A 23,917-nucleotide genomic window follows, 5' to 3' on the forward strand; every position below is an offset into this window, starting at 1 on the left:
GGAAAATGATGTTAGCATATTTTGCATACTGCTTTTTTTTTAAATAGTTGCATAGTATTTTAAAATAGATCATTTTTTTTTTTAGAGCAGTCTAATGTGGAGTTACCCTGATTGTGTATACAAATACAAGGCTAGGAAAGTTATGACCAATTAATTCTACTCCGTTTCCTTTCTGATTGAACCCAGGGCCTTGCACATGCTAGGCAAGCACTCTACCACTGAGCTATACTCCCAGTTTTTTAAAAAATTTTTAGACAGGCTCTTGCTAGCTAAGTTGCCCTGGTTAGCCCTGAACTTGCGATCCTTCTGCCTCAGTTTCCGAGTAGCTGGAACTACAGGTGTGTACCACCATGCCTGGCAGATTGGCTTCTTTCACTTAGTAATATGCTCTTAAGTTTCTTCCATGTCTTTTCACGACTTAGTAGCACATTTGTTTTTAGTGCTGAATGATAAGCCATTGTTTGGATGCACCAGCGTGTGTTCACTGGTGAATGAGGTATATCGTGGTTGCTACTGTTTTGATAATTATGAATAAAACTGCTAAAAATATGCATCCATAAATTTTTGTGTAGACACTAGTTTTCAACAGATTTGGGTAAATATTAAAGAACACACAATTGCTGTATCATATGGTAAGAGTATGTTTAGTTTTATAAGAAACTTCCCAATTGTTTTTCCAAATGTCTGCCCCATTTTTTCAGTCCTATCAGTAAGGGACGAAATTTCCTCATGCTCAACATTCTTGTCAGCTTTTGGTGTTGTCAATGTTTTGGATTTAGGCATTCTAAAAAGTGGGTCACAGTGGCATTTTCTTGTTTTAATTTGCAATTCCCTAATGACATATGGTGATAAACATCTTTATATGCTTATTTACTATCTAGATATCTTTTCTCATAAGTGTGCAGATCTTCTAATTTTTTTTTTTTTAGTTTTTCATTTTCTTATTGTGTTTTAAAAGTTCTTCATATATTCTGGGTCCTAATCCTTTTTTGATTTTTTACAAGAATATACTCTTATCTGTCATTTTTCTTTGATGTTTTCAATAGTATGTTTTGTTATTCAAAATTTTTAATTTTTTATTTAATTTATGGTTTATACTTGTATCTTATTTTTAAAAGGCTTCTTTGGCCAACAGTTTTATATAAATATGTATTTTTTTACCATATTGATATATTGTAAATTTTTATATTTCATATACATAGGCCTTTAACTTATGTGGATCCTAGTGAACAGTCTGAGGTAGGGATCAAACTTTGTTTTATAATCAGATAGCTAATTGTTTTAGTTAGATTTGCGTTGATCAAAACAGCTGACAAGAACAACTTAGAGGAAGACAGGTTTATTTGGGGCTCATAGTTTCAATCCTCAGATGGCCAACTTTATTGCTCAGGGCCCAAGATGAGGCAGCACATCATGGAGGATGGGCTCAGTGGAGCTGTTCAGTTCACGGAGAGGTCAGGAAACAAAAGTGGGGTGGGAAGAGGCCTTGGGGCAGATGCATCCTTCAAAGGCACATCCTCAGTTACAACATCCTCTAGCCATACAATACTTGCCCATAGTTACCACCAACTCAGTCCATTCAAACAAGGATGGACCAATTAATTTACAACTCTCATAATCCAATCCTTTCACCTCTGAACATTCCCACATTAATAGGAGCTGTTTTGAGGACATCTTATATCCAAACCATAACACTAATATTTTATAATAATGAATTGTTTGTCTTTTTGTCTATAATTGTTATCTGTCTTTAACATCTTGTCAGTAGCATTCATTTTCTTTACCTTCTTCCTTTTGAGAGTTTGTGAGAAATACAGATCAGAATAAAGAATGTAGATGATATCTGTCTGGCTTTACTACTTTACCTTGGCTGGATTGAATATCTGGGGCATGGTCTCTGGAATGGAATAGACCAGTCAAGAGCAGCATGAGACGGTCCCTTGTTTCCAAGCAGGGAAGGCCTGGGATGGTGCCTCAGAAGTAGGTTTCTGCTAAAATCACTGATGTTACTGGGTAAGTACAAGAGCTAAGAAATACTGTACACACATGAACTCATGAAACAACTGACTTATCCAGTCCTTTTCCAAAGAAGTAATGCTTATGAAATAATGTATAATGATCTTTGAATTAAAAAAATATATAGTGGAAAAAAAGAAAAAGGAATGGATTTTATTTGTAGCTCTGACATTGTATGTTTTAGGAAATTCTCAGTGCATACTCATTTCTTTATATTCTGAGAAAGACTTCAACACTACTAGTTTATTATTTAATTAAGTAACCTTGGGATAATTACTTTTCTAATAATTATACACATTTAACATATTGGTGCAGGATATTATTTCAAAAAGAAGTTTTTCTTATTTGCCTGGCTTCAAGGATAAAATTGAACAGGAAAAATGACTAAATTCTGTGAGATTGAGATGTTTCTTTTGTGAATTAAAAAAAAAAGAAAATCAAGAAGAATTGAATGCAGTAATTGAGAAATGACCAATTATTTATCATATGCACACCAACTCCTGAAAATAATCATTTGTGGTGTAAACATTCCATATGTCTTTGTTTCATTTGTTTGTTTGTTTGTTCTGAGATGGGGGTCTCTCTATGTTGTCCAGGCTGGTCTCAAACTTCTGGGTTCAAGAAATCCTCCTGCCTCAGCCTCCTGAGTTGCTAGAACTATGAGTTTCTATGTCCAGCTAAGGGCACAGGTATTTTGAAAACATAAATTAATACTTCCCAGTAGGTTATCAGGAGGATCTCCATCTTCTATACTTACAGACCATTGACAGCTCTTTCTAGCCCACCACAGGCAAAGATTCCCAAATAGAATTAAAGAATTTAGACAGGTAACCTGACAGGGAGATAACAACAAAACAAAACAAAACAAAAATCCTTTGACAGGTATATACAAAAAATATATACAACAAAACAAAAAATCCTTTTTATCTTTGCTTGTGGAAATAGTAAACCCAACACATATATATTAGATGTTGATACATAAAGAGGGAAAGAGAAATGAGTGTATGTATGTGGAGTTAGGAAAGACCATAGTAGGAAGGTGATATTATAAATTAAACACCTCAAGAAGGTAAAGGATTGATCCAGTGGAAAGAGGAAATTACAAGTGCAAAGGCCCTTGGTGCAGTAGGGTTCCTGTACAAATCAAGGAACAGGAAGGAGGGCATTGTTGCTGTTGGGATATTAAAGAAAGGGAGAGTTTTAACAGAATTATTCCAATTGAGTGAGAAGTTGGTAGCTGATTTCACAGGGAGTCCTGGAAAGGGGATGACCCTACAGAGTCATTTAATTGAGGTATGTCTTCTTCCCTCCATCTCCACATCATGTAGTCATAGGACTCAGGCTACCACTGAGGAGGAGGCCTAAGCTTGAGTAAGTCTGAGGAGGGACTTAGCTTTGGGTTCTCTGAAGGTAATATTTCCAACAGTAAAGGAGCAAGTGTCACCATTCTTTTTTTTTTTTTAATAATGGGATTGAACTCGGGGGCATTTGACCTCTAAGCTACATCCCCAACCCTATTTTGTATTTTATTTAGAGACAGGGACTCACTGAGTAGCTTAGCGCCTCCCCATTGCTGAGGCTGGCTTTGAACTTTTGATTCTACTGTCTCAGACTCCCAGCCGCTGGGATTACAGGTGTGCATCACTGCGCCCATCTGCAAGTGCCACCATTCTGAAAGGGACTGTAGGACTCTACGTCATGCACTTTAGCTTCTACTTCAAGATGATTCAACACAGGCATTTGTTGACACTATTACTTTAGAATTAGAAAATAAATTGCTTAATTTTCTCATAGAGCTTTAGATTACATGGAAGTTTTCTGCACTTTGGAACCACAAAAAAATAGTTGTTTATAATGAGTATTAATTAACTAATTAGATGTTAATACCTAACCTTGAGTTTTTGTTTTTCTGAACACCTTGCTTGACATGCTGCACAGAGGCTGGCACCTCTCATTTTTAAACTGATTTGAAATTCTTAAATCTTTGTGTTCAAGAATTTTGATGTTCTGTGTTCTTTAATGAGGGGCAGATCTATTTTAATAGGTAAGACAGGTGAAGATTCTATTTTTAAATAGATTGCACTTTCTGAGCAATGCATAGGTGATATCTTTTACTGATGAATTATGATTATTTTATGCATTAAGATTTTACAGCTTTTATAAGGAATTGAAAGTTCTGATGCTCTTTGAATGTGAGTGGGTTTACCGTTGGAAGTTACAAATAGGACTTCAAAGGATTTTGATTCAGTTATACCTATCATCACTAAATAAGCTGCCAAATATTGCCTCTACTATTCACTTGAAGGTAGAATTTGGAAAGGTTCATATTTTCCAGTGATTCATACAAAGTAATTTTCAATGAGTCATCTTTGGGAGACTTTGCTAATCAAAATAGGTTATTTTAAGAAGAAAACACCAGAACCCCTCTCCTTGGATAATTGATCTACCAGGTTCTGAACAATAGCCACAGAAATGGTCAGTGTAAGGGGTTATTTCAGAAGAGATGGTTTTCTAAGAGGAATAATAGTTAATAATTCAGGGGATATCCAAATTACACAAGCCTCACTCATGATCATCACTTTTATGATCTTGTTTATTACAAATATTATTATCAACACAGTATTGACTGGCACCGGGTCAGGGCAATCTAGTGATTAAAAAAAAAAATAGATGTGGAAACCAGTTGGATGGAAATTATGACCATCTGATTTACAAAATTCAGAAAACTCTAAAGCAAGCAATTCTTTGAGGAAAGACATTATATCTCTTCAAAACACTTGATTAGGTGATATGGAAATTATGACCATCTGATTTACAAAATTCAGAAAACTCTAAAGCAAGCAATTCTTTGAGGAAAGACATTATATCTCTTCAAAACACTTGATTAGGTGATATGGAATATCAGAGGAAGATGTAGTTAGCATAAACAAAGAACCAGTTCAGAGATCAAGGGGAATTGCCATGGTTATTGAAAAGGACTTGGTGGAAGGCACTTAACAAACAGCCAGATTTTTCCCTGTGATTGCCCTTCAGATATGTCTGTGGGCTCTGTCATTCTCATTCCTGATGATATCTTGGTAGATCCCTTAGCTCTTTGGTCATTTTCAGGTCTCAGTGACAAATTTTCATTTTCAGGAGTTAAGAAACCCAATTCAATCTGAATCAAAACCCCCATCTCTCGCCTAATTCTAAGCATCTATCTTTTGCTATCCAAGTTTGGAAAGCTGTGGTTGTGGAGTGGTGTGAGTGGTATGGCTTTTTTTTTTTTTTTTTTTTTTTTTTTTTTGTATTTGTGCTGTTCATTGCCCTCCTCCTTCCAATCTGCTGCTTTGTGGCTTTTGAAAGACCACATTGGGGATCAGTGATAAAAAGAAAACGGAGAGATCTTTCTTGTCTGCAGCCTGTTTGTAGCTCTCTCTTAGCTATCCTCTGTCATGGCAGATACTCCTTTGGTTCTTTGACCTTTGGCTTCCCACTGTTAACTCTGTCCTGTGGTTTATGACAAGGCTAATTCCTTTTCTTCACCTTTTAGGAATCCCACTCAGCTTCTTCTTCTGAGACAGTTTACTTTTTTTGTGAAGGTTCTTTCAAGAAAGCTCATGCTTATCTTGGTTATACTCACAGGGCTCTTGCCCTGTCTTCTGTGGAGGGGCACCTCAGCTCCCCAGATGACCCAAAAGGGAAAGCTCCAGCCAATCTCTTCCCTTCAGGCTCCTTCATGTGTGGGCCAGGCACTGGTTTTGTCTTCTCTCACTCCAGAGGTCACAGATTCAGGTTTTCTGAGAGCTCTTTTCCATGCTCCACAGGCAACTTCAGCTCAGCAGAAACTGACAATCAGGAAGGGTAGTGTTCATCTTCCCTTAATATATATTTTATTTTATAAAAAACAGCCAAAATTATTTTCTGGAGTGACTATAGCATTTTATATTCTCACCAATAATGTATGATGGATATAGGTTCTCTACATCTTCACCAGCATTTGGTACTTTCATTTGTTACCGTAGCCTTTCTAATAGGTATGTAGTGTTATCTCCTCACTTATAAACTTTTTTTTAGACTTGTGGGTTTACATGATACCTGTTATTCTCAGTTTTGAGACTTCTGATGAAAATCCTAGACAATAAGAAAAGTTAAATTTGGTGTCACATTGCACATTATTCAGAAAAATCTCTGACTTAATATTAGCTACGATTTTCCGGGAAGGAATGAAGGTGTTAGAAGTTAAACATAGTTTGGCAGGAATATCAGCTTGAGTCTAAGCTCTATGTTCTGACCTGATTCATATTGATTTGGTAGATCTGAGTAGAAATGGTGGAGTGTCAGCCAGAAATCTATGCATGTGGGTTTCATAGGTGATTACTCATTTCAAAGAAAAGACTGGGCAGACAGGTTTGCCTACTAACCGAGCCTCCAAGTTTGCACATGGAATGGTAGGGAAGATTTTGTAGACCGCATGCTATTTGCCAGTTGAATTGGTCTGCTAATTTTATGCCCAAGTTATGTGGAGGAGGCTACATTTGAAGACACTAGAAGAGTAATCCTTACTAATAGTCTGGAAGTCTCTTCCAGGTTTAAAGATCTGACTGAGTACTCCTGAACCAAGTACAATCTCAATAAGGAAGAGAAGTCTTCACAATTCTCTCTCTTTTTTTTAATATTTATTTATTTATTTTTAGTTATCGGCGGACATAACATCTTTGTTTGTATGTGGTGCTGAGGATCAAACCTGGGCCGCACGCATTCCAGGCGAGCGTGCTACTGCTTGAGCCATATCCCCAACCCCTTCACAATTCTCTTGAACTCTTTTTTTTTTCTTCTTCAATTTGTTCTAAGTAGCTATACTTGATAGCAAAATGCATTTCAATTCATTGTACACAAATGGAGCACAACTTTTCATTTCTCTGGTTGTACAGGATGTAGTGTCATACCACATGTGCAGTCATACATATACCTAGAGTAATGGTGTTCATCTCATTCCACCATCTTTCCTACCCTCATGCCCATTCCCTTTCCCTCCCTCCTCTTTGCCCAATCAAAATCCGCCCTCCCATATGGGTCAACATTCACTTATCAGAGAGAACATTCAGGCTTTGAACACCCTTGAACTCTTTTTTAAAAAAAATATTTATTTTCCAATACTTTTATTTATTTTTATGTGGTGCTGAGGATCAAACCCAGAACCTCGAACATGCAAAGCAAGCACTCTACCGCTGATCCACGACCCCAGCCCCCACCCTTGAACTTGATGTCTCCAGCAGTAGAGAGTGAGGTGCCCAGCAGGAGGGCTTTCTGGAGTTACTGAATGTCACCTAGCTGCAATTACAACAGCAGCAGTGAGGGGTGTAGTATGAAAAGACTCACAGGCACTAGAAGGAAGCAAGTTTTGTGAAAAAAATCATCATTTTCTTGCTTTAGATTTTAAAAGTAGTCATGTGCTTCCAAACTGCACACACAAAATAGTGAAATATGAAAAAAACCTGGATTACAAATATAATTTAGCACCTTTTTTATTTTTCATTATACTAATTTTTTCTCTTATGCATAATTCATATCTTTTTTAGGTTCAAGCATATGCTAACTTTTTTGTGTGTGTTTTGAAAATATATTCTAATTTGTTACATATGACAGCAGAATGCGATTCAATTCATATTACACATATAGCATACTCTAATTTTCAACTCATGAGTTGTCTGTGAGTTACCATGATATTTGGCCTACATAATTTTTTTTTTAAGATCAAATGCAGTTTCTTTTTATTTTTCTTCTTTAATGAGGCTGGTGGGGTAGGGTGAGGAAGGTTTAGGATATTAGTTATAGGATATTAGTTTCCTTTCCCTACCACCAACATCAGCAACCAGGTTCTGTCAGTGTCTGCTCATGAAAGCTCAGGACCAAATGATGGTGTTCCATTTCTGGTGTCATATTATAGCACTCTTAATTTTCTTCGATAGTTTTTAATGTATTATGTGAACATATGCCAGAAGGGCTTCTTTTGTTTCCAGCAGTATGGTGGACCATTAACATGATTAACCCCACTCCAATTATGAAACTGGAGGTCATGATGTTACTAGGAACAAATATATAAACATACAAATTTATAGTGTACAACATGATGTTTTAATATATGTGTGTTGTGGAACAGCTAAATAAATATACATGTTACCTCACATATCATTTTTTTGGTGTGTGGTGAGGATGCAAAACTCTTGTTAACTATAGACACTGTGATATACTGAAGAGTTCTTAAACTTCTTCCTCCTTTTTAACTGACTGACATCTTGTGTCCTTTGACCAACAGCCCTGCATGTCACCTGCTCCCAGTCTCTGGTAACCACCATTCCACTGTCTTTATGAGTTTGGCTTTTTTATATTCTATATATAAAATGTTGTGTGCCTAGTTTATTGCACTTAACAAAAGGTCTTCCAGGTGCATCCATGAAGTCACAAGTAAGAGGATTTTCTTCTTTTTTAAGGCTGAATAGTATTCCATTGTGTATGATTATGTTTTCCTCTAGGACTAGTTTTGGATCTTATGTTTAGATTTTTAATCCATTTTGAGCCATCCCTTAGATTTTCTTTGCTTTTCTTCTTTTTGTTTATCCAACTAGATAATTTCTGTTTTTTCTTGACTTGTTGATTCTTCTGCCAGATCAAGTTTGCTGTTACAACCCTTTAGTGAGTTGTTCAGTCATTTTACTTTCAGTTCTAGAATTTCTGTTTTTCTTTAAATTTTTTTTTGTTGTCATTGCTGATACTTTCATTTTGTTTTTGCATAATTTTTCTGATTTCATTTAGTTGTCCATGTTCTCTTCTAACTCATTAAGGTCCTTATATTAGTTATTTTAAAGTCCTTATCAAGCAGCTCATAGATCTGCTTTAATTTTTTTTTTTTTTTTGTAGTTGTGTATGGACAGCATGCCCTTATTTTATCTGTTTATTTTATGCAGTGCCTCACACATACTAGGCAAGGGCTCTTCCACTGAGCTATAGCCCCAGCCCTAGATCTGCTTTTTTTAAGGATTGGTTTCTGGAGTTTTATTTTTGTTTCCTCCATTGAGCCATAGTTTCATGTTTGTGTGCTTTGTAATTTTCTTTCTTCCTTTTTTTTTTTTTTTTTTTTTTTTTTTGCTGGGATTGGGCATTTGAAACAACTCCTCCATGTCCCAATCTTTGCTTACTGACGTTGTGCAGGGGGAGACCCTTTGTGATCAGTGAAGCTGGAAAACTTCTCAAATGTTTTCTGATCTCTTCCTCCCCCTGGTGTCGTTTGTGGAACTGCATCCAACATTCTGCTCTCCTTTGTTTTCAATGGTTTTTGAACTCTGGTGCCAATCCTGTCAGCACTCTTGAGTCGGATGAGACAGAAACAAGTTCCCTGTCAGGTGCGGGGCGGACTCCTGGCCCTTTCTTCAGTGTCTGTCCCAGAGCGGGCGATTCTTCCAGTTGCTCTGCGTTAAGCTGAGGGAGGGTCTCGAGTGAGTGTGCCAACTGCTGTGAATTCTCTTACTGTTCATGGGATTTCTGCCTTTGTTTCATGAAGAGCTGGGTGCTGTGGCTTCTCCGTTGATCTCAGAGTTTTCACTGCGGTTTTCAGGCCTCAATATTGTTGTGAACGTGGTGTCTTTGTCAGGCAAGGAGACCCTGTAGTTTCCTAGTTCGTCGTTTTGCTGACCCACATCTCTGCTTTTGAAGCACAGTTCTCTTCCCATGTTAAGCTCTGCAAGTTCCCGTCCTGCTTTGTAAATGTCATCGCCTCCCTACCTCGGATGCAGTAACTGCTAAGTTCAGCACATCTATTTAATCACTTTAAGTTGAATAAATCCTAGTGAAGATTGTTTTCTACCAAATCATCCTGCTCTCATTGGTGTACCTCAAGGTTTCTAAAATAGACGACTTTAATTCCCAGAGTATTTGTTCTTCAAGAGGAACTCAAAGCATGTAAAATAAATAGCTCTGATCTGTACACACCATGTCTATGAGTTTAAAAGGATAATCCTCCCAGAGGCACATCAGCTTTGTTCTCAGGGAATTACAGGGTTCTCAATTTCATGTTCTCTTCATTGTGTTTAATGAAGTAATTTTTGCTTTAGGCACAGCTGTTCTGCTATGCCACAGCTATGTTCTGTTCCATTGTTAGAGAAAGAGTAAGAATAATTTAAGATTTTTGTAGTATCTAGTAATCTATTCTTTGCTCTCAGGTCTGGGGATAAGTGTTTATGGTTTCACTGCAGCTTCTTGGCCCCTTCTTCAGTTTCTGTCCCAGAAGCTTTATTGCATTAAGAATCTAGTGGCTAGAAAAGAGCCTTTCCTATCTTTAACTATCTTTAACTACCTTTCTTCATTACAATCTAAGCAGTTTGACAAATTCTGGATAAACTAGGTACATACCTTTTTATTGTAGCAAAAAGGGAAGCGAAGAATCTTCTCTCTTTGTGGAGGCATGTAGTATTGTCAGAGTCTACTGGGAGTTGTGTAAATGAGCAATTGAACCTCTTGGCTAATTGCTAACAGAAGGAATGGTGAAGTATCAATTATTGAAAAAATAAAACCATCCCTTTAGGATGACTTTCTTCAGCACCCAGATGGATAATGCGGAACAACTCTATGTAACAGTTTAACTCGTTTAGATATTTGGGTGGCTATTTTGTTCTAAGTGATCTTTGGAGACCCATCAAGACTGAACATTGATGAAAATTAAGTATTCTACAGAATTACATGATTGTTTTATGATAGAGGCATCTGGTAATTCCTACTATCAAAATCTTTTAGAATGAGATGTTCTACTCCTTGTTTTACAGAGCAGAATTTGAAGATTTGAACAGGTGATAAGTTAAACTTTTAAATTTTCATAATAAATTATCAACTTGTCACTGATAAATCTAGAAAGCAAAACATATAATGATCCTTTCAACTAATAACTGGAAAACCTGGACTTCTACAGGGACTTTACTTTTTAATGTTTTTTGCTGTGGTCTATCAAAAACTTGGCTGACATAATATCTAAGAATAAAAATATTCTCATAAAATATTAAATAATTAAGTATTAAAAATATTCTAATAAAAATATTAAATAATTATTTTTCAAATAATGGATTGACCATTATTTGAATAGTCTTCAAGAACATTAGAGAGCTACTTAATTTATCTTATGGAATATATTTATAGAACTGTGATTTAATACTATATATTCTTAGTTTTAATTGTGTCAATATAAAAAATGACCAGATACATAATGTCTCCTCATTTTTTTTAGAAAAATTTCCTCAATGGTAACATATATTATATTAGACTTGTTCTCCTTCTCCTTTTCCTCCTTCTTCTTTTGTTAATTGGTGCTTGCTCAATACATTTTTATTAGAGTTCAAAACCAGGACATAGTTCTCTTCTTAGAGTGATGACTGATGTGCTTTTATCATTATTTTTCAAATTAGGCAACTTGTGTACTTTATGTTTTTCTTAGACTTCTCAGAAACCCAAAGCTAGTTTTCTAATGAATCTCATGTCATGTTTCAGACCTTGTTTTTTCTTCTTTGTCTTTCCCTTTCAATCCCTTCTTTATTTTTCTCTTCTCTTCCCTTTCCTTTCCTTTTATTGGTATGAGGGCATATTTAATTTTTCTACCACTATCTTGGCTAATTTAAAAATATGTGTATTTTTTACTGTGAGCTCTCAAGCTATTTGGAACCGTCGCATTGAAGTCGGCTGTTGTATCAGGCCAATTTCTTAGGAAGATTTATGGCTATTTTGAGAATCTCAAAAGCCTATTTACAGAAGTTTCTGGGAGATGTTCATTATGTGCCTATGCCTTCTGGGTGGACAATCATTGTCCAGATTATAAGTGTCAATTGAACACTATCTGTGTAAAAGTTGCCTTCTGGGGCAGCATGCTACTACTGCTCATGGCTTTTTAACCTAGTGTTCTTCATACCTTTCTTCCCACAAGCATATTAGTACAGGCCTTTCTTGGCACAAATTTCCTTCTCACATGGAGGGGTTTACTCACATATGTAAGTGATTTTAAAAGGGGTTTACTCACATATGTAAGTGATTTTAAAGACAAAATTATACATATTTATGGGGTACCTGACCTAAGCAAACAGGTGTCAGAATCCAAAAAGTTGTGTTCCCATGGAGTCTTACAAGTACAGCCAGTGAGGATGAAGACACCATGTACCATGTGATGTTTTGATTCACGTATACATTGTGTAATGTTCAAATATGGGTAAACATCTCTGTTTCCTCAAACATTTGTTAATCATTTTGTGGTAAAAATATTCAATAACCTTTCTTTTAAAAAAGTTTTATAAGCTCTTTTAATTTAAAGATTAAATATTTGAATAGAAATCTATTTTCAAAATACTCATTTTTTTCAGAGTTCTTCATTCACAAAAAATATAAATTGCATTCTTTTCTTGAGATCCAACATTTGTATACCTTTATGGAGTAAATTATGGTAACTTCGTACAAGTATACAATGTATAATAGTCAAGTCAGGGTAATAAGCATTTCTGTCTTTTTAACCGCTAGTCATTTTTATGTGTTGGGAATTTGTACTTTTCTAGGCATTTAAAAAAATTTTTTTAGTTGTAGATGGACACACTACCTTTATTTTATTTATTTATTTATTTATTTTTATGTGGTGCTGAGGATTGAACCCAGTGCCTCACACATGCTAGGCTGTGCTCTACCACTGAGCTACAACCCGAGTCCCCTCATGTAGTCATTTTGAAATGTACCACAAATTCTTTTAACCAATGGTTACCCTACTGTGTTAGAGAAGAACCAGAAGTAATACCTCGATTCTGTTTTGATGATCCTTTATTGAACTTCTTTCGTTTCTCCCTCCTTCCCTTCCCAGTCTCTGTTGACCACTCTTCTATTCCATGTGTCCTCAAGGTTAACTTAGTTTCTAAAAAATGAGTGAGAACTTGTGGTATTTGTCTTTCTGACTGACTTGTTTCAATTAACATGAGGGCCTCCAGTTCCTTCAGTATGGCTGCAAATGACAGGATTTTTTTTTCAAAGGCAGAAAAATATTCCATTGGGTAAACACACCATTTCTTTATCTATTCATTCACTGAAGGGCATCTGAGGTGATTCCATATTTTGGCCTGTGAATAGTGCTGCAGTAAACTTGGAAGTGCAGGTATCTTTTTGGTGTAATGATTTAATTTTATTTAGATATATACTTGGTAGTGAAATTGCTGAGTCATATTGTAATTCTACTTTTAGTTTTTTGAGGAATCTCCATACTGTTGTCCATAATGGTTGTACTTATTTACATTCTCTTTTCTCTACATTCTCACCAGCATTTGTTGTTGTTGTTATTATTATTTTGTGTGTGTGTTTTTTTTTTTTTTTAAAGAGAGAGTGAGAGAGGAGAGAGTTAGGAGAGAGAGAGAGAGAGAGAGAGAGAGAGAGAGAGAGAGAGAGAGAGAGAATTTTTAATATTTATTTTTTAGTTCTCGGCGGACACAACATCTTTGTTGGTATGTGGTACTGAGGATCGAACCCGGGCCGCACGCATGCCAGGCGAGCGTGCTACCGCTTGAGCCACATCCCCAGCCTTGTGTGTGTTTTTGATGATAGCCATTCTAACTACAGTGAGATGATATCTCATTGTGGTTTTAATTTGCATTTCTCTGATGATTAGTGAAATTAAGCTTTTTCATGTAATTGTTGGCCATTTCTAAGTCTTACTCTGAGAAGTGTCTGCTTAGTTTGTTAGCCTATTTTTTAAGTTGGATTTTTTTGTGTTCAACTTTTTGTCTAACTTTAAAAATATGCAGTACATTATCATGATCTGTAGTACTCCACTGTGCAAAAAAAAAAAAAAAAAAAAAACCAAAAACATTAGAATTTATTTCTCCTTCCTTTCCATAATTCAGTACCTGTTGGCCAATCTTTCCTCATTCTCCTTCCACCCTACTCTCTCCAGTCTCTTAACTTCTGTGATATCAACTTTTTTAGATTCCATATATGAGTGACCATTGCTATTTGCCTTTCTGTGCCCACTTATTTCACTTAACATAGTGTCCTCCAAGTTCCACCCATGTTGTCACAAATGATAGAATTTCTTTATTTAACTTTTAAAGGCTGAATAGTGTTCTGTTGTGCAAATGTACTACACTTTCTTTATCCACTTATCAGTTGATGAACACTTTTGTTGTTTTCATTTCTTGGCAATTGTGAATAGTGCTGCAAGTAATACGGAAGTGCAGTTATCTCCTGGACATATTGATTTCATTCCCTTTGTATTTCCAGTAGTGGAAAGATATACAGTAATGAGATTGCTAGATCATATGGTAGCTAATTTTTAAAAATTTGAAGAACCTCCTTTACTGTTTTCCACAATGGATCACTTACATTCTTTATAATTTATATTCCCATCAACAGTGTGCAAAGTTCCCTTTACTTCCTATTCTTACCTATTCTGTTATCTTATTTTATTTTATTTTTGATGGTTCTGGGGATTGAACCCAGGGCCTTGTGAATGCTAGGCAGGCACTCTACCAACTGAGGTATATACCCAGCCCCAATACTTGTTATCCTTTGATAATAAACATTGTTATTTGAGTGAAGTATATCCCATTGTGGTTTTAATTTGCATTTCCTCGATGATATTGAGGATATTGAGTAACTATTTCTATTTTATTGAATTTTCTCCTCTTACTGTTTTATTGTAGGGATTTTTTTAAAAAATATGTATTTTTTTAGTTGTAGTTGGGCACAATACCTTTATTTTATTTACTTATTTTTATGTGGTGCTGAGGATTGAACCCAGGGCTTTGCACATGCTAGGCAAGAGCTCTACTGCTGAGCCACAACCCCAACACTTATTATAGAGATTTTGTACTTCATTGGTTACACTTATTCCTAGAGTTTTATTATTTTTATAGCATTTGTAAATGGGATTAATTGCTTGATTTCTTTTTCAGATAATTTGCTATTAATGTATAGCAGTACTACTGATTTTTGTATGTCAATTTAATGTCCTGCAACTTTGTTAAATTCATTTAACAGTTCTAATAGTTTTTGGTGGTGTCTTTGGAATTTTCCATATAAAAATCATACCACCTGCAAGTAGTGACAATTTGATTTCCTCTTTTCCTATTTGGATGCCATTTTTTTTCTTTCTATTCTTGCCTGATTGCTCTGGCTAGGACTTCCAGTATTATGTTGAACAAAAGTGATGGAAGAGGTTTCCTTGGCTTGCTCCAAATCTTAGAAGTTTTCAGCCTTTCTCCATTCCGTATGAAGTTGGGTGTGAACTTGTTATATAGGGCTTGTATCATGTTGAGATACATTCCTTATGTACCTAATTTGGTCAGAGTTTTTATCGTGAAGAGATTTTATCATATGCCTTTTTTGCATCTATTGAGATGATTATGTGATTTTGTCCTTTATTGTTCCACAAACACACACACACACATTTTTTTGTGTGTGTGTTTGTGTGTTTGTGGAACAATTGCTGTAGTGCTATTAAGAATCCCCACTTGGTCACCATGAATGATCTTTAAAATGTGCTGTTGGACACCATTTAATTTTCCCATTCTTTTCTAAATGCTTTTTTGAGGCAGTTCTCACTTTTAGGAAAGATTACCTCACTCTGCTCCATCTTATATGAGACTACTCAAATCTTACCCATCCTTTGAATCCTAACTTAATTCCGTTGCTTTTGAATGCCTATTTGGGTCCCATTAGCCAGAAATCATGTGCTTGTTGTATCATTAATTTAGAATTAAAGCTTTAGTACCTGGATATTTCCTGCTCTTATATTCAGTTTATTCAAGTTTATTTATTTTCATAGATGTTTGCCTGATCTCCACCTAAATTTTTAGCTCTTTGAAAAATTAACAACACTTTATAGTGCTTTGGATAGCTCCATATTGCCTGAGAGGTTTCTCCATAAATACTTTTTAAAAATTTATGGAGAATTTGATTTAATTTGATATGACTCTATTGAGAATAAATATTTAAAAAATATTTTGTTACTTTGAAAAGTTTGTGTCTACTATCTTAATATAATAGTTTGAAAAATCTTTATAACATTTCTTAGTAAAACAATATTGTCTCTTTAAAATAGGAGGTTTAAAATATTTTAACTTAAGAATCCAAACTAAAGTTACCAAATTATATTTATATTGTGTGCATGAATTAATATGTAACAGCAAATCTCACTATTATATATAATTATAATGTACCAATAAAATATATGAACTTGAAAAAATTTGAACTACCAAATATTAAAAATGTATCTATTAAAACTAACCAATTTTTTAAAAATAAAGATGATCAGCTGGACAGAGTGGCGCATACCTGCAGTCCCAGCTACAGGCTGAGGCTGGGGTATCACAAGTTTGAGGCCAGCCTGGGAAACTTAGTGAGATCTTGTCTTAAAGATAAAAATAGAAAGGTCTATGGATTCAGCTCAGTGGTAGAATGACAGAGCACTTGCCCAACATGTGCAAGGTTCTGGGTTCAACACCTAGCAAACCCCCTAGATCAAATGTCTGTATGATCATGGCCTTCCTTTAACTCAATGTTTTTTTCCCTTCCTGTCTAGGAGGGAGTTAATATTTATGGTGTACTAGTTATGTGCTAGGCACCATGGAGGCCTCTTCATTTCATTGACTCCTCATTATTGCCTTTATTGGGATGTGCTAGGAGATTCCTAGATAATTCTGCCTCTGAGACCATAAGGCTTTCTTGACATTTAGCCTTGTAATAGTCCTTGGTCACTAGAATGTAGTGTTGCTTTTCCTGTTTTTCTTAAGATGAATTATGAAGACTTTAACAAAAGGAGGAAATGAAATAGAGACATGTTATAATATTTATATCTTCCATTATTGTCATAATTTTTTTAATGTGCTATCATATTGTGATATGTTCATTAGCAACTATGGAAAGCCTGCCTCTCAGCATTCCAAATTAGAAAATAAAGTTTGTGGTTGGATTGCATCACTGTCAGTCATTCCAGGTTAAAAAAAAGATGGGTTGAACCAGGCGTGGTGGTGGACACTATAATCCCAGTAACTCAGGAGGCTGAGGCAGGAGGATCCCAAATTTGAGGCCAGCCTGGGAGATTTAGTGAGACCCTAAGAAATTAGTGAGATCTTGTCTCCAAATAAGAAATAAAAAGGACTTGGCATGTAGCTCAGTGGTAAAGTGCCTCTGGGTTCAAACCCTAGTACCTTTACCTCACCCTCCAAATAAAAGAAAAGGAAGATAGGCAGATCTGCCTCAGGGAAAGTAGTAACTTTTTTTTGGGTCTACTTTCCAAGAATGATGGGTGAGGCATATTGTGACTCAACATATAAAACATTTTGAGGGAGGAAACTTCAGCAATAAAGAACTGAAAATCCATTGTAAATGATTTTTGCTCATTTATAGTATCTTGAATAAAAAAAAATAAAAATTTTGTTGAATAAAAACCTCATAGATATCTTAGAGTTCTTATATTTTCACTCACTGCCTCATAAAAATATTACTTATTGATTTAGGACTTGACAAGAAGAATGGAGTCTTACTGGATGTCGGCCAGAAATCCCCCTAAAAGAGATTCTTAAATACATGCTTTCCACATAAGAGAACCCGAGGTTCAGGGAAATTAAGTTGCTTGTCCAAAGTTCAAGGTTAGGAAATGACAGTTATATCTGTTTCTCTGTTTTCAAGTTCAGCTGCTGTATGCATGCCTTTAGGTGCTCAGAAAGCTTGAGAGTCACTAAACTTCAGAACTATTACTTGTAATTCACTTTGTCTCTGAATTTCACTTACGATTTGACAAGTATTGAAGAACTCAGGAAAAAAAAAAACTAAAGTAAAATGTTTATTTCCAGGAATCCTAGCTAGTGCCTACTCTCCATTACTATTCATGACTATTATAAAGTTATAAAGAATCTAGTAGACATGTAATCACATTCTTATTAAATATCCCTATGGGTTTGAAATTGGGGAAATAAATGAAGACTAAAACTAATTTTTTTCCTATGCATAAAGTTTGTGCATTACCTGCTGTAACTCCACATGGCCAAATACACCTGAAAATGAGAATCTGAAAATAGCAATGATTCCTGAAACTGTCATCTGTTGTGTTTTGTACTCATTTCTGTACTATTATGAAAACAAAGAACTTGGCCAGAAAACACCCCATGTGTTCGAAGAACTTGAATAACTGAAATTCTCCACTAGCAAAAATTAATTTCAATGGAAACCAGAGGCTGCTTGGACCATAAAATATTCTTCCCATTAGGAAAAATGTGTAAGTAGCTTGAATATTGCCTGTTTCATTCAAAATGCTAGCGTGGACATGAGTTCTTGTCCTGAGGGAATAGAAATGAATGAAAGGAAAATTACACTATGGATGGAAAAATGTAGGAAAAATGGATGTATTTCCAATATCTGCTAGTCTGAAAATTAAAACACACAAATTATGGAATCTAACTTGGCTAAATGTCAACAATGTTCAATAGCTAGAATTTAGTAGTATTAAAACTAGTTCAAGTAAAAATACAATTTGCCAATAATACGGGGAAAAAGAAATTGAGAAGAGATTTATAATTTAAGAAATTTTATATATAAGCTTTACAATAATAAATTATAATCAATAACATATAGTAGTTATTAATCATAAACTATTATAGGAAAGAGTTTTGATAAGGAGAAAAGAGCAAATAAGCAATTTGCACATATAAGAAAAGAAACTGGGGCTGGAGATGTGGCTCAAGCGGTAGCGCGCTCGCCTGGCATGCTTGCGGCCCGGGTTCGATCCTCAGCACCACATACAAACAAAGATGTGTCCGACGAAAACTAAAAAATAAATATTAAAAAATTCTCTCTCTCTCTCTCTAAAAAAAAAAGAAAAAAAGAGAAACTGATCATATTATTTATCTTGAAAAATGTTTGTGAGCCAGAATTCTGCTATAACATTTTAATGACTTCCCTGGATTGCAAAATATTCTAACCGAAGTCCTATTCTATCATGTACCAGGGTGTATCTTTGCTTAACTTTGTGTTCAGAATTCTATGAAATTTTCTGGCATCTTTTATCAAACTTTCTGGGATTTTATTTTGCAATCTTATTACTATAGCTATTCCTATTTCTACCTATCTATCCACCTGTTTTTATCTCTATATAATTTATTTATATGCATATAAGTATTATCTATCTATATAAATACACATCCATACAAACTTTGGTTTAATCTCCCAAATTTTTATCATTTGAGCTTTACACTTTAAAAACTTAGCTTGCCTTACTTTCACATTCACTAGCCTTTATGTTACTTGCCCTATTATTTCTTTCAGTTCCTCATTGCTATTGCTTTTGCAGTAATACAGGTGCTCTGCTCATCTTGGTGAAGTGATTTGTTGAAGTAATACAGGTGCTCTGCTCATCTTGGTGAAGTTTTGAGCTGTGTTTCCTGGATTCCCTGCTGCTGTTCTGGAAGTCCCAGCTGGGATTAAAGGAAAGATAGCTCAAATCTTGAAGCACTCTTAGCACTAGTTATTGCACAGGTGAGGAGTACCCAGGACATCGTTGAGCTCCCTCAGAGGAAGAGCCATAGTTTCGCTAATTGGTTGGACATTATTGCTCTTTATTGCTCCCACTGGACTTGGGAACATTTTACCTTTTAAATTTCTCTCTTCTCTCTCTGTAGCTGATAAAATAGGCTTTATTATTATTGTTGTTGTTGTTGTTGTTGTACTGGGAATTGAATTCAGAGGTTCCAGTCCTTTTATTTAGAGACAGGATCTGAGTTGCCTAGACTGGCCTTGATCTTGGAGATCTTCCTGCCTCAGTCTCCTGAGTCACTGGGATTAAAGGCATTTGCCTCCACACTCAACGGATAGTTTCGAATCAGATGGAAAAGCACAACAATACAGTATTGTTCTAGAAGGGAGTTATGAATCAAACCTCATTTGGTTAACTACATTTAGCACAAAAGATCTAGAACACATAGACTAAACAGACAGGGAATTTAGAGTTAATACGTTAAAGCAATCCTAAAAATAAAGCTGTATTTTTGTACTAACTGGATCTTGATTATTATCCTGTCTGTAAAATACAATGTCCAATATAGTAGGAACAGAAGAAAGCAGACTCTACTTTTATTATATGTATTTCTTATCTTTATTTTCTGTAAAGAAAAATTGACTTTGTAGTTCCTAAATTTAGTTAAATTGATGGACAAAAAATGACTTGAAATTCAGCCTCACCTTGTTCACAGTAGATTCCAGTGGTTCCTAGAGGACAGTAACAGGTGTATCCATGAGGCAATGAAATACAGGTTGCTCCCTTGCTGCAGCGGTGTGGGGGGTCGTGTTCAGGATCACAGGAAGTGACTGTCTCTGTGCAGAATGCTCCTTTCCACCCTGTGGGACAGTTGCAGCTGTAGGTTGAGAGAGAAATTAGCACTTGAATAGGGCTGGATATACTCTTGTTATCACTCTGATATAAAGTTTGCAACGTTAATTAGGTCCCAAGATTACCTAGGTGCATTGTGATTCAAGCAATCAAGATCAAAATTGTCAAAGGAAAGCATTAATAACTGGTTATAAGATTACTGAACTCCATATCAAGTATTTAAAAAGGTTCAAAGCATGGAAATAGAACATTTTATGAAAATCATTTCTTTCTTTTTATTTTTTGGTATTGGGGAGTGGGGTGCTCTACCACTGAGCTATATCCCAGCCCTTTTATATATATATATATATATTTATTTTGAGACAGGGTCTCACTAATTTGCTGAGGTTGGTCTCAAACATGCAATTCTCCTGCCTCAGCCTCCAGAGTTGCTGGGACTATAGGCATGTGCTACTGTACCTGGGCAGAATAATTTCTTTTGACAAAACCACACTGTAGGTCCCTCTCCTTTTCTGCACACCACCAAGGGAAGGACTAGGTCTGGAGTTTCTGCCTCTTAACCTTAAATCTGAAGAAAGGAGATTCAGCAGTATTACTTGGAGAGTTTCCTATATGTTCCCTTGTACAGGAGAACACAGAGGCCTAGCTCTTGAGGAATCTTGCCAGGGGTGTGTCACATATAAGTGAATCTCAGGGAAGGTATGCAACACTCTTAGAAACATCAGACAGAGGGCATAAAATAGGGATCATGCACAAGAGCTGTCCTCCTGGCCAAAGAGACTTCAGTAGTAAAAGGCCGTCTATCAGCTTATACTTGATACAGACTATGAGGGCTGGCAGAGAGGACCCAGTTGGAAGAGAGACCTTGCCTGGGTTTACAGTGTCATACTGGGAGAGAGGCCCAAGTAAGGGAGTTGCTGATGGACCGACCAAAGGTAGGAGTTACCAGGCAAATTCAGGGCACTGGCTAATTTGAAATGTCTGATAAACATTGATTTTTTTTTTTGTACATGTGTAAGCATATCTGATACTGTATTTGAATTTCAGGTAAACAGTATTTTGGATATGCTGAAAATTATTTGTTGTTTATTTGAAATTCAAATTTATCTGGGCAACATGTATTGTCTCCTTTTCCCCCTAAATCTGGCAGCCCTCATTAAATGACATAGTAGAGTAAGTGTCAGCTTTAAATCCCTGCCAGAGAGGACTAAATCTATTTAAAATAGTACCAAAGAAGCACATTCTAAGATAGGGCATGGGGTCTAGGGTTAGAAACCAGTAGGCTGAGGAAAAGCAACAGTGGATCACACCTCCTTCCCACCACCTTCCATTCAAACCAGAGTCCCTGGCTGGGTTTCAGGCACCAGTCTTGAAGAGGCAAGTATTGATCAATATATTGAAGTGGGTCCTTTAAATTAATGAGTTGAGAGTATATTTAAAAATTAACATGTTTATTTGTCAAGTAGAAACAGAAAATTCAGCAGGCTTCCCCATGTTCCAATTTAGCAGCACATAAATGTTGAGTCCTCTATGCAGATACAAAAAAGATAGTGATAAACACAAGCACATTTATTTTATGAGTACATCCATGAGTCCTGGGTCACTCTTTTTTTTTTAAATGCATGACAATTATTTTATGTAACACATTGAGTTTTGAAGGAACAGTAACATAACTATTTCAAATCAAACACACACATAAACAAAGGGTCACTCTTTTTTGTTCTCAATGTATTACAACAGTCATTATTTGCTGGCAAACTATAGATATAGTTGACACCAAGAGCATGCTGGGGGATTTGAAAAGCATCACCAATATATAATTTCTACTGTAAACAAGTCAAGATAAGGCAGGTAGAAAATGGAAGTGTCTGTAATTTTGTGTTTTCTTTACCCCAGTATTTAACCCTCACAGATTCTATGGATTGAAGGTAGTTTATAACCTTTCTAGTTGGATCAAACTATATGACACACATTATATACCATATAGAAGGGAAATGAGGACAACTGGCACTCTTTCTGTAAACAGTGTTAACATCCTTTATCACTTTACAGAAACAACAGATAAAAATATTATAAAATTAAAACAAATCACCTGATCCACCTCTGATTATGACAAAGCTATTTTTTACCACTTAGCATGTATCTTACTACTATTTTGTTTAAGCACGTTTTACATTTTTTTTTTTTATTTTTTGGCACTGGGAATCAAACAGAGAGGCACTTTACCACTAAAGTATATCACCAGTCCATTTTATTCTGAGACAAGTTCTCCCGGGGTTGCTGAGGCTGGCTTTGAACTTGTGATCCTCTTGCCTCAGCATCCTGAGTAGTTGGGATTACAGGCACATGCCGCCTTGTCCTGCTAAGCAAATTTTAACATTAAAAATGCTTTGCATAGTGTTTTATAGTCTCTTGTTTAAAATCAATTTCAAGTACATTATGCATAACATGTATAAATACAGTTTAAAGTTAATGATAAAATGAATGTCTTTGAACCTACTTTACCCCCAAATCTCCCAGAGAATGACCAGGACTTTGAAGGTCACATGTGTGCTTGCCCTGAGAGCCTCCTGACCTATCCTACAGGGAGCTGACATTGTCCTGAAATTCGAGATAATCACTCTCTTCAATTTTTATTCAGAGTTGGTTTTAGGATTCACCTGTGTAGACCTGGTTCATTGTCATTGCTATATAACTTGATGAATAGAGGGTCATAATTTCTGTGTCATTGAAATTTTAATATTTCCTTTTATAGTTTGAATTTTGTGAGACCCTTATTTGTGAAATTCTTCCATATTACAAGATCAAATAGTTGTTATATGTTATCTTCCAAATCACATTTTTGTCCTTTACATTTAAGTCTTAATATGCCTAAAGTTATTTTTTTGTGTTCAACGTGAGGAGGTGCAGTTAGTTCTCCATGTGGACAACCAATAGTCCTAGCACTCTGTTAAACAGTTCACCCTTTTCCACTGATGAACCATGTTCATTTATGAAAGGCCTAGATCTAGTTTAGACTAATATTTGGGTCAATGTCACAGTCTTCATTTCTCCAGCTTTAGAAGTCTGGATGTCTAGAGCAGCAAGTTCTGCTACTTTGTTTTTCTCTTTAGAGGTATATTAACTATTTTTAGCCTTTTTCTCTTTCAGGTATTTTCCCTTCAACTAGTTCAAAGTGTAAGATAGGCAAATTTACCCAATGTCTCTGTGTAAAATGGCATTTGTTTTTCATTTATTTTTATACTGTGCATGTAGCTGTTTTTGGTGCTAGTCCTGTGAGGAGTTTCCTATTAGGTTCCCTATCTCAGATAATTCCATGGTAACCTATGTTGCCCTGAAAGGGTAAATTTAAAGTCTCCAGGTTTCAGTAGAATTCAGGGCAAAGCCAACTCTGAGGCTTATTCCTCAGGATCTTGCTTTCATTTCATTTGGGCTCTGTTAATGGATTGTTTTCATTTCAGATGAAAGGAAATATACTGAAAGTATACATTTTATATTTATTCAGATTTGAGTATTTTCATTTGGAATAATCAT

General features: G+C 35.7%; 1 protein-coding gene across 1 annotated transcript in view; it reads right to left on the reverse strand.

Annotated features, from left to right (window-relative positions):
- The window catches only part of EYS (eyes shut homolog), a gene marked incomplete at its 5' end in the record, with an annotated part of 1,607,607 nt that overhangs the window by 7,440 nt on the left and 1,576,250 nt on the right, over nt 1-23,917 (reverse strand). The window contains 1 exon segment of the mRNA XM_081294994.1: nt 20,236-20,408. Coding sequence (XP_081151120.1) covers nt 20,236-20,408 — 173 coding nt within the window.

Source organism: Spermophilus citellus (genome assembly GCF_964194105.1).
Source record: "Spermophilus citellus genome assembly, chromosome: 5".
Taxonomy (NCBI): domain Eukaryota; kingdom Metazoa; phylum Chordata; class Mammalia; order Rodentia; family Sciuridae; genus Spermophilus; species Spermophilus citellus.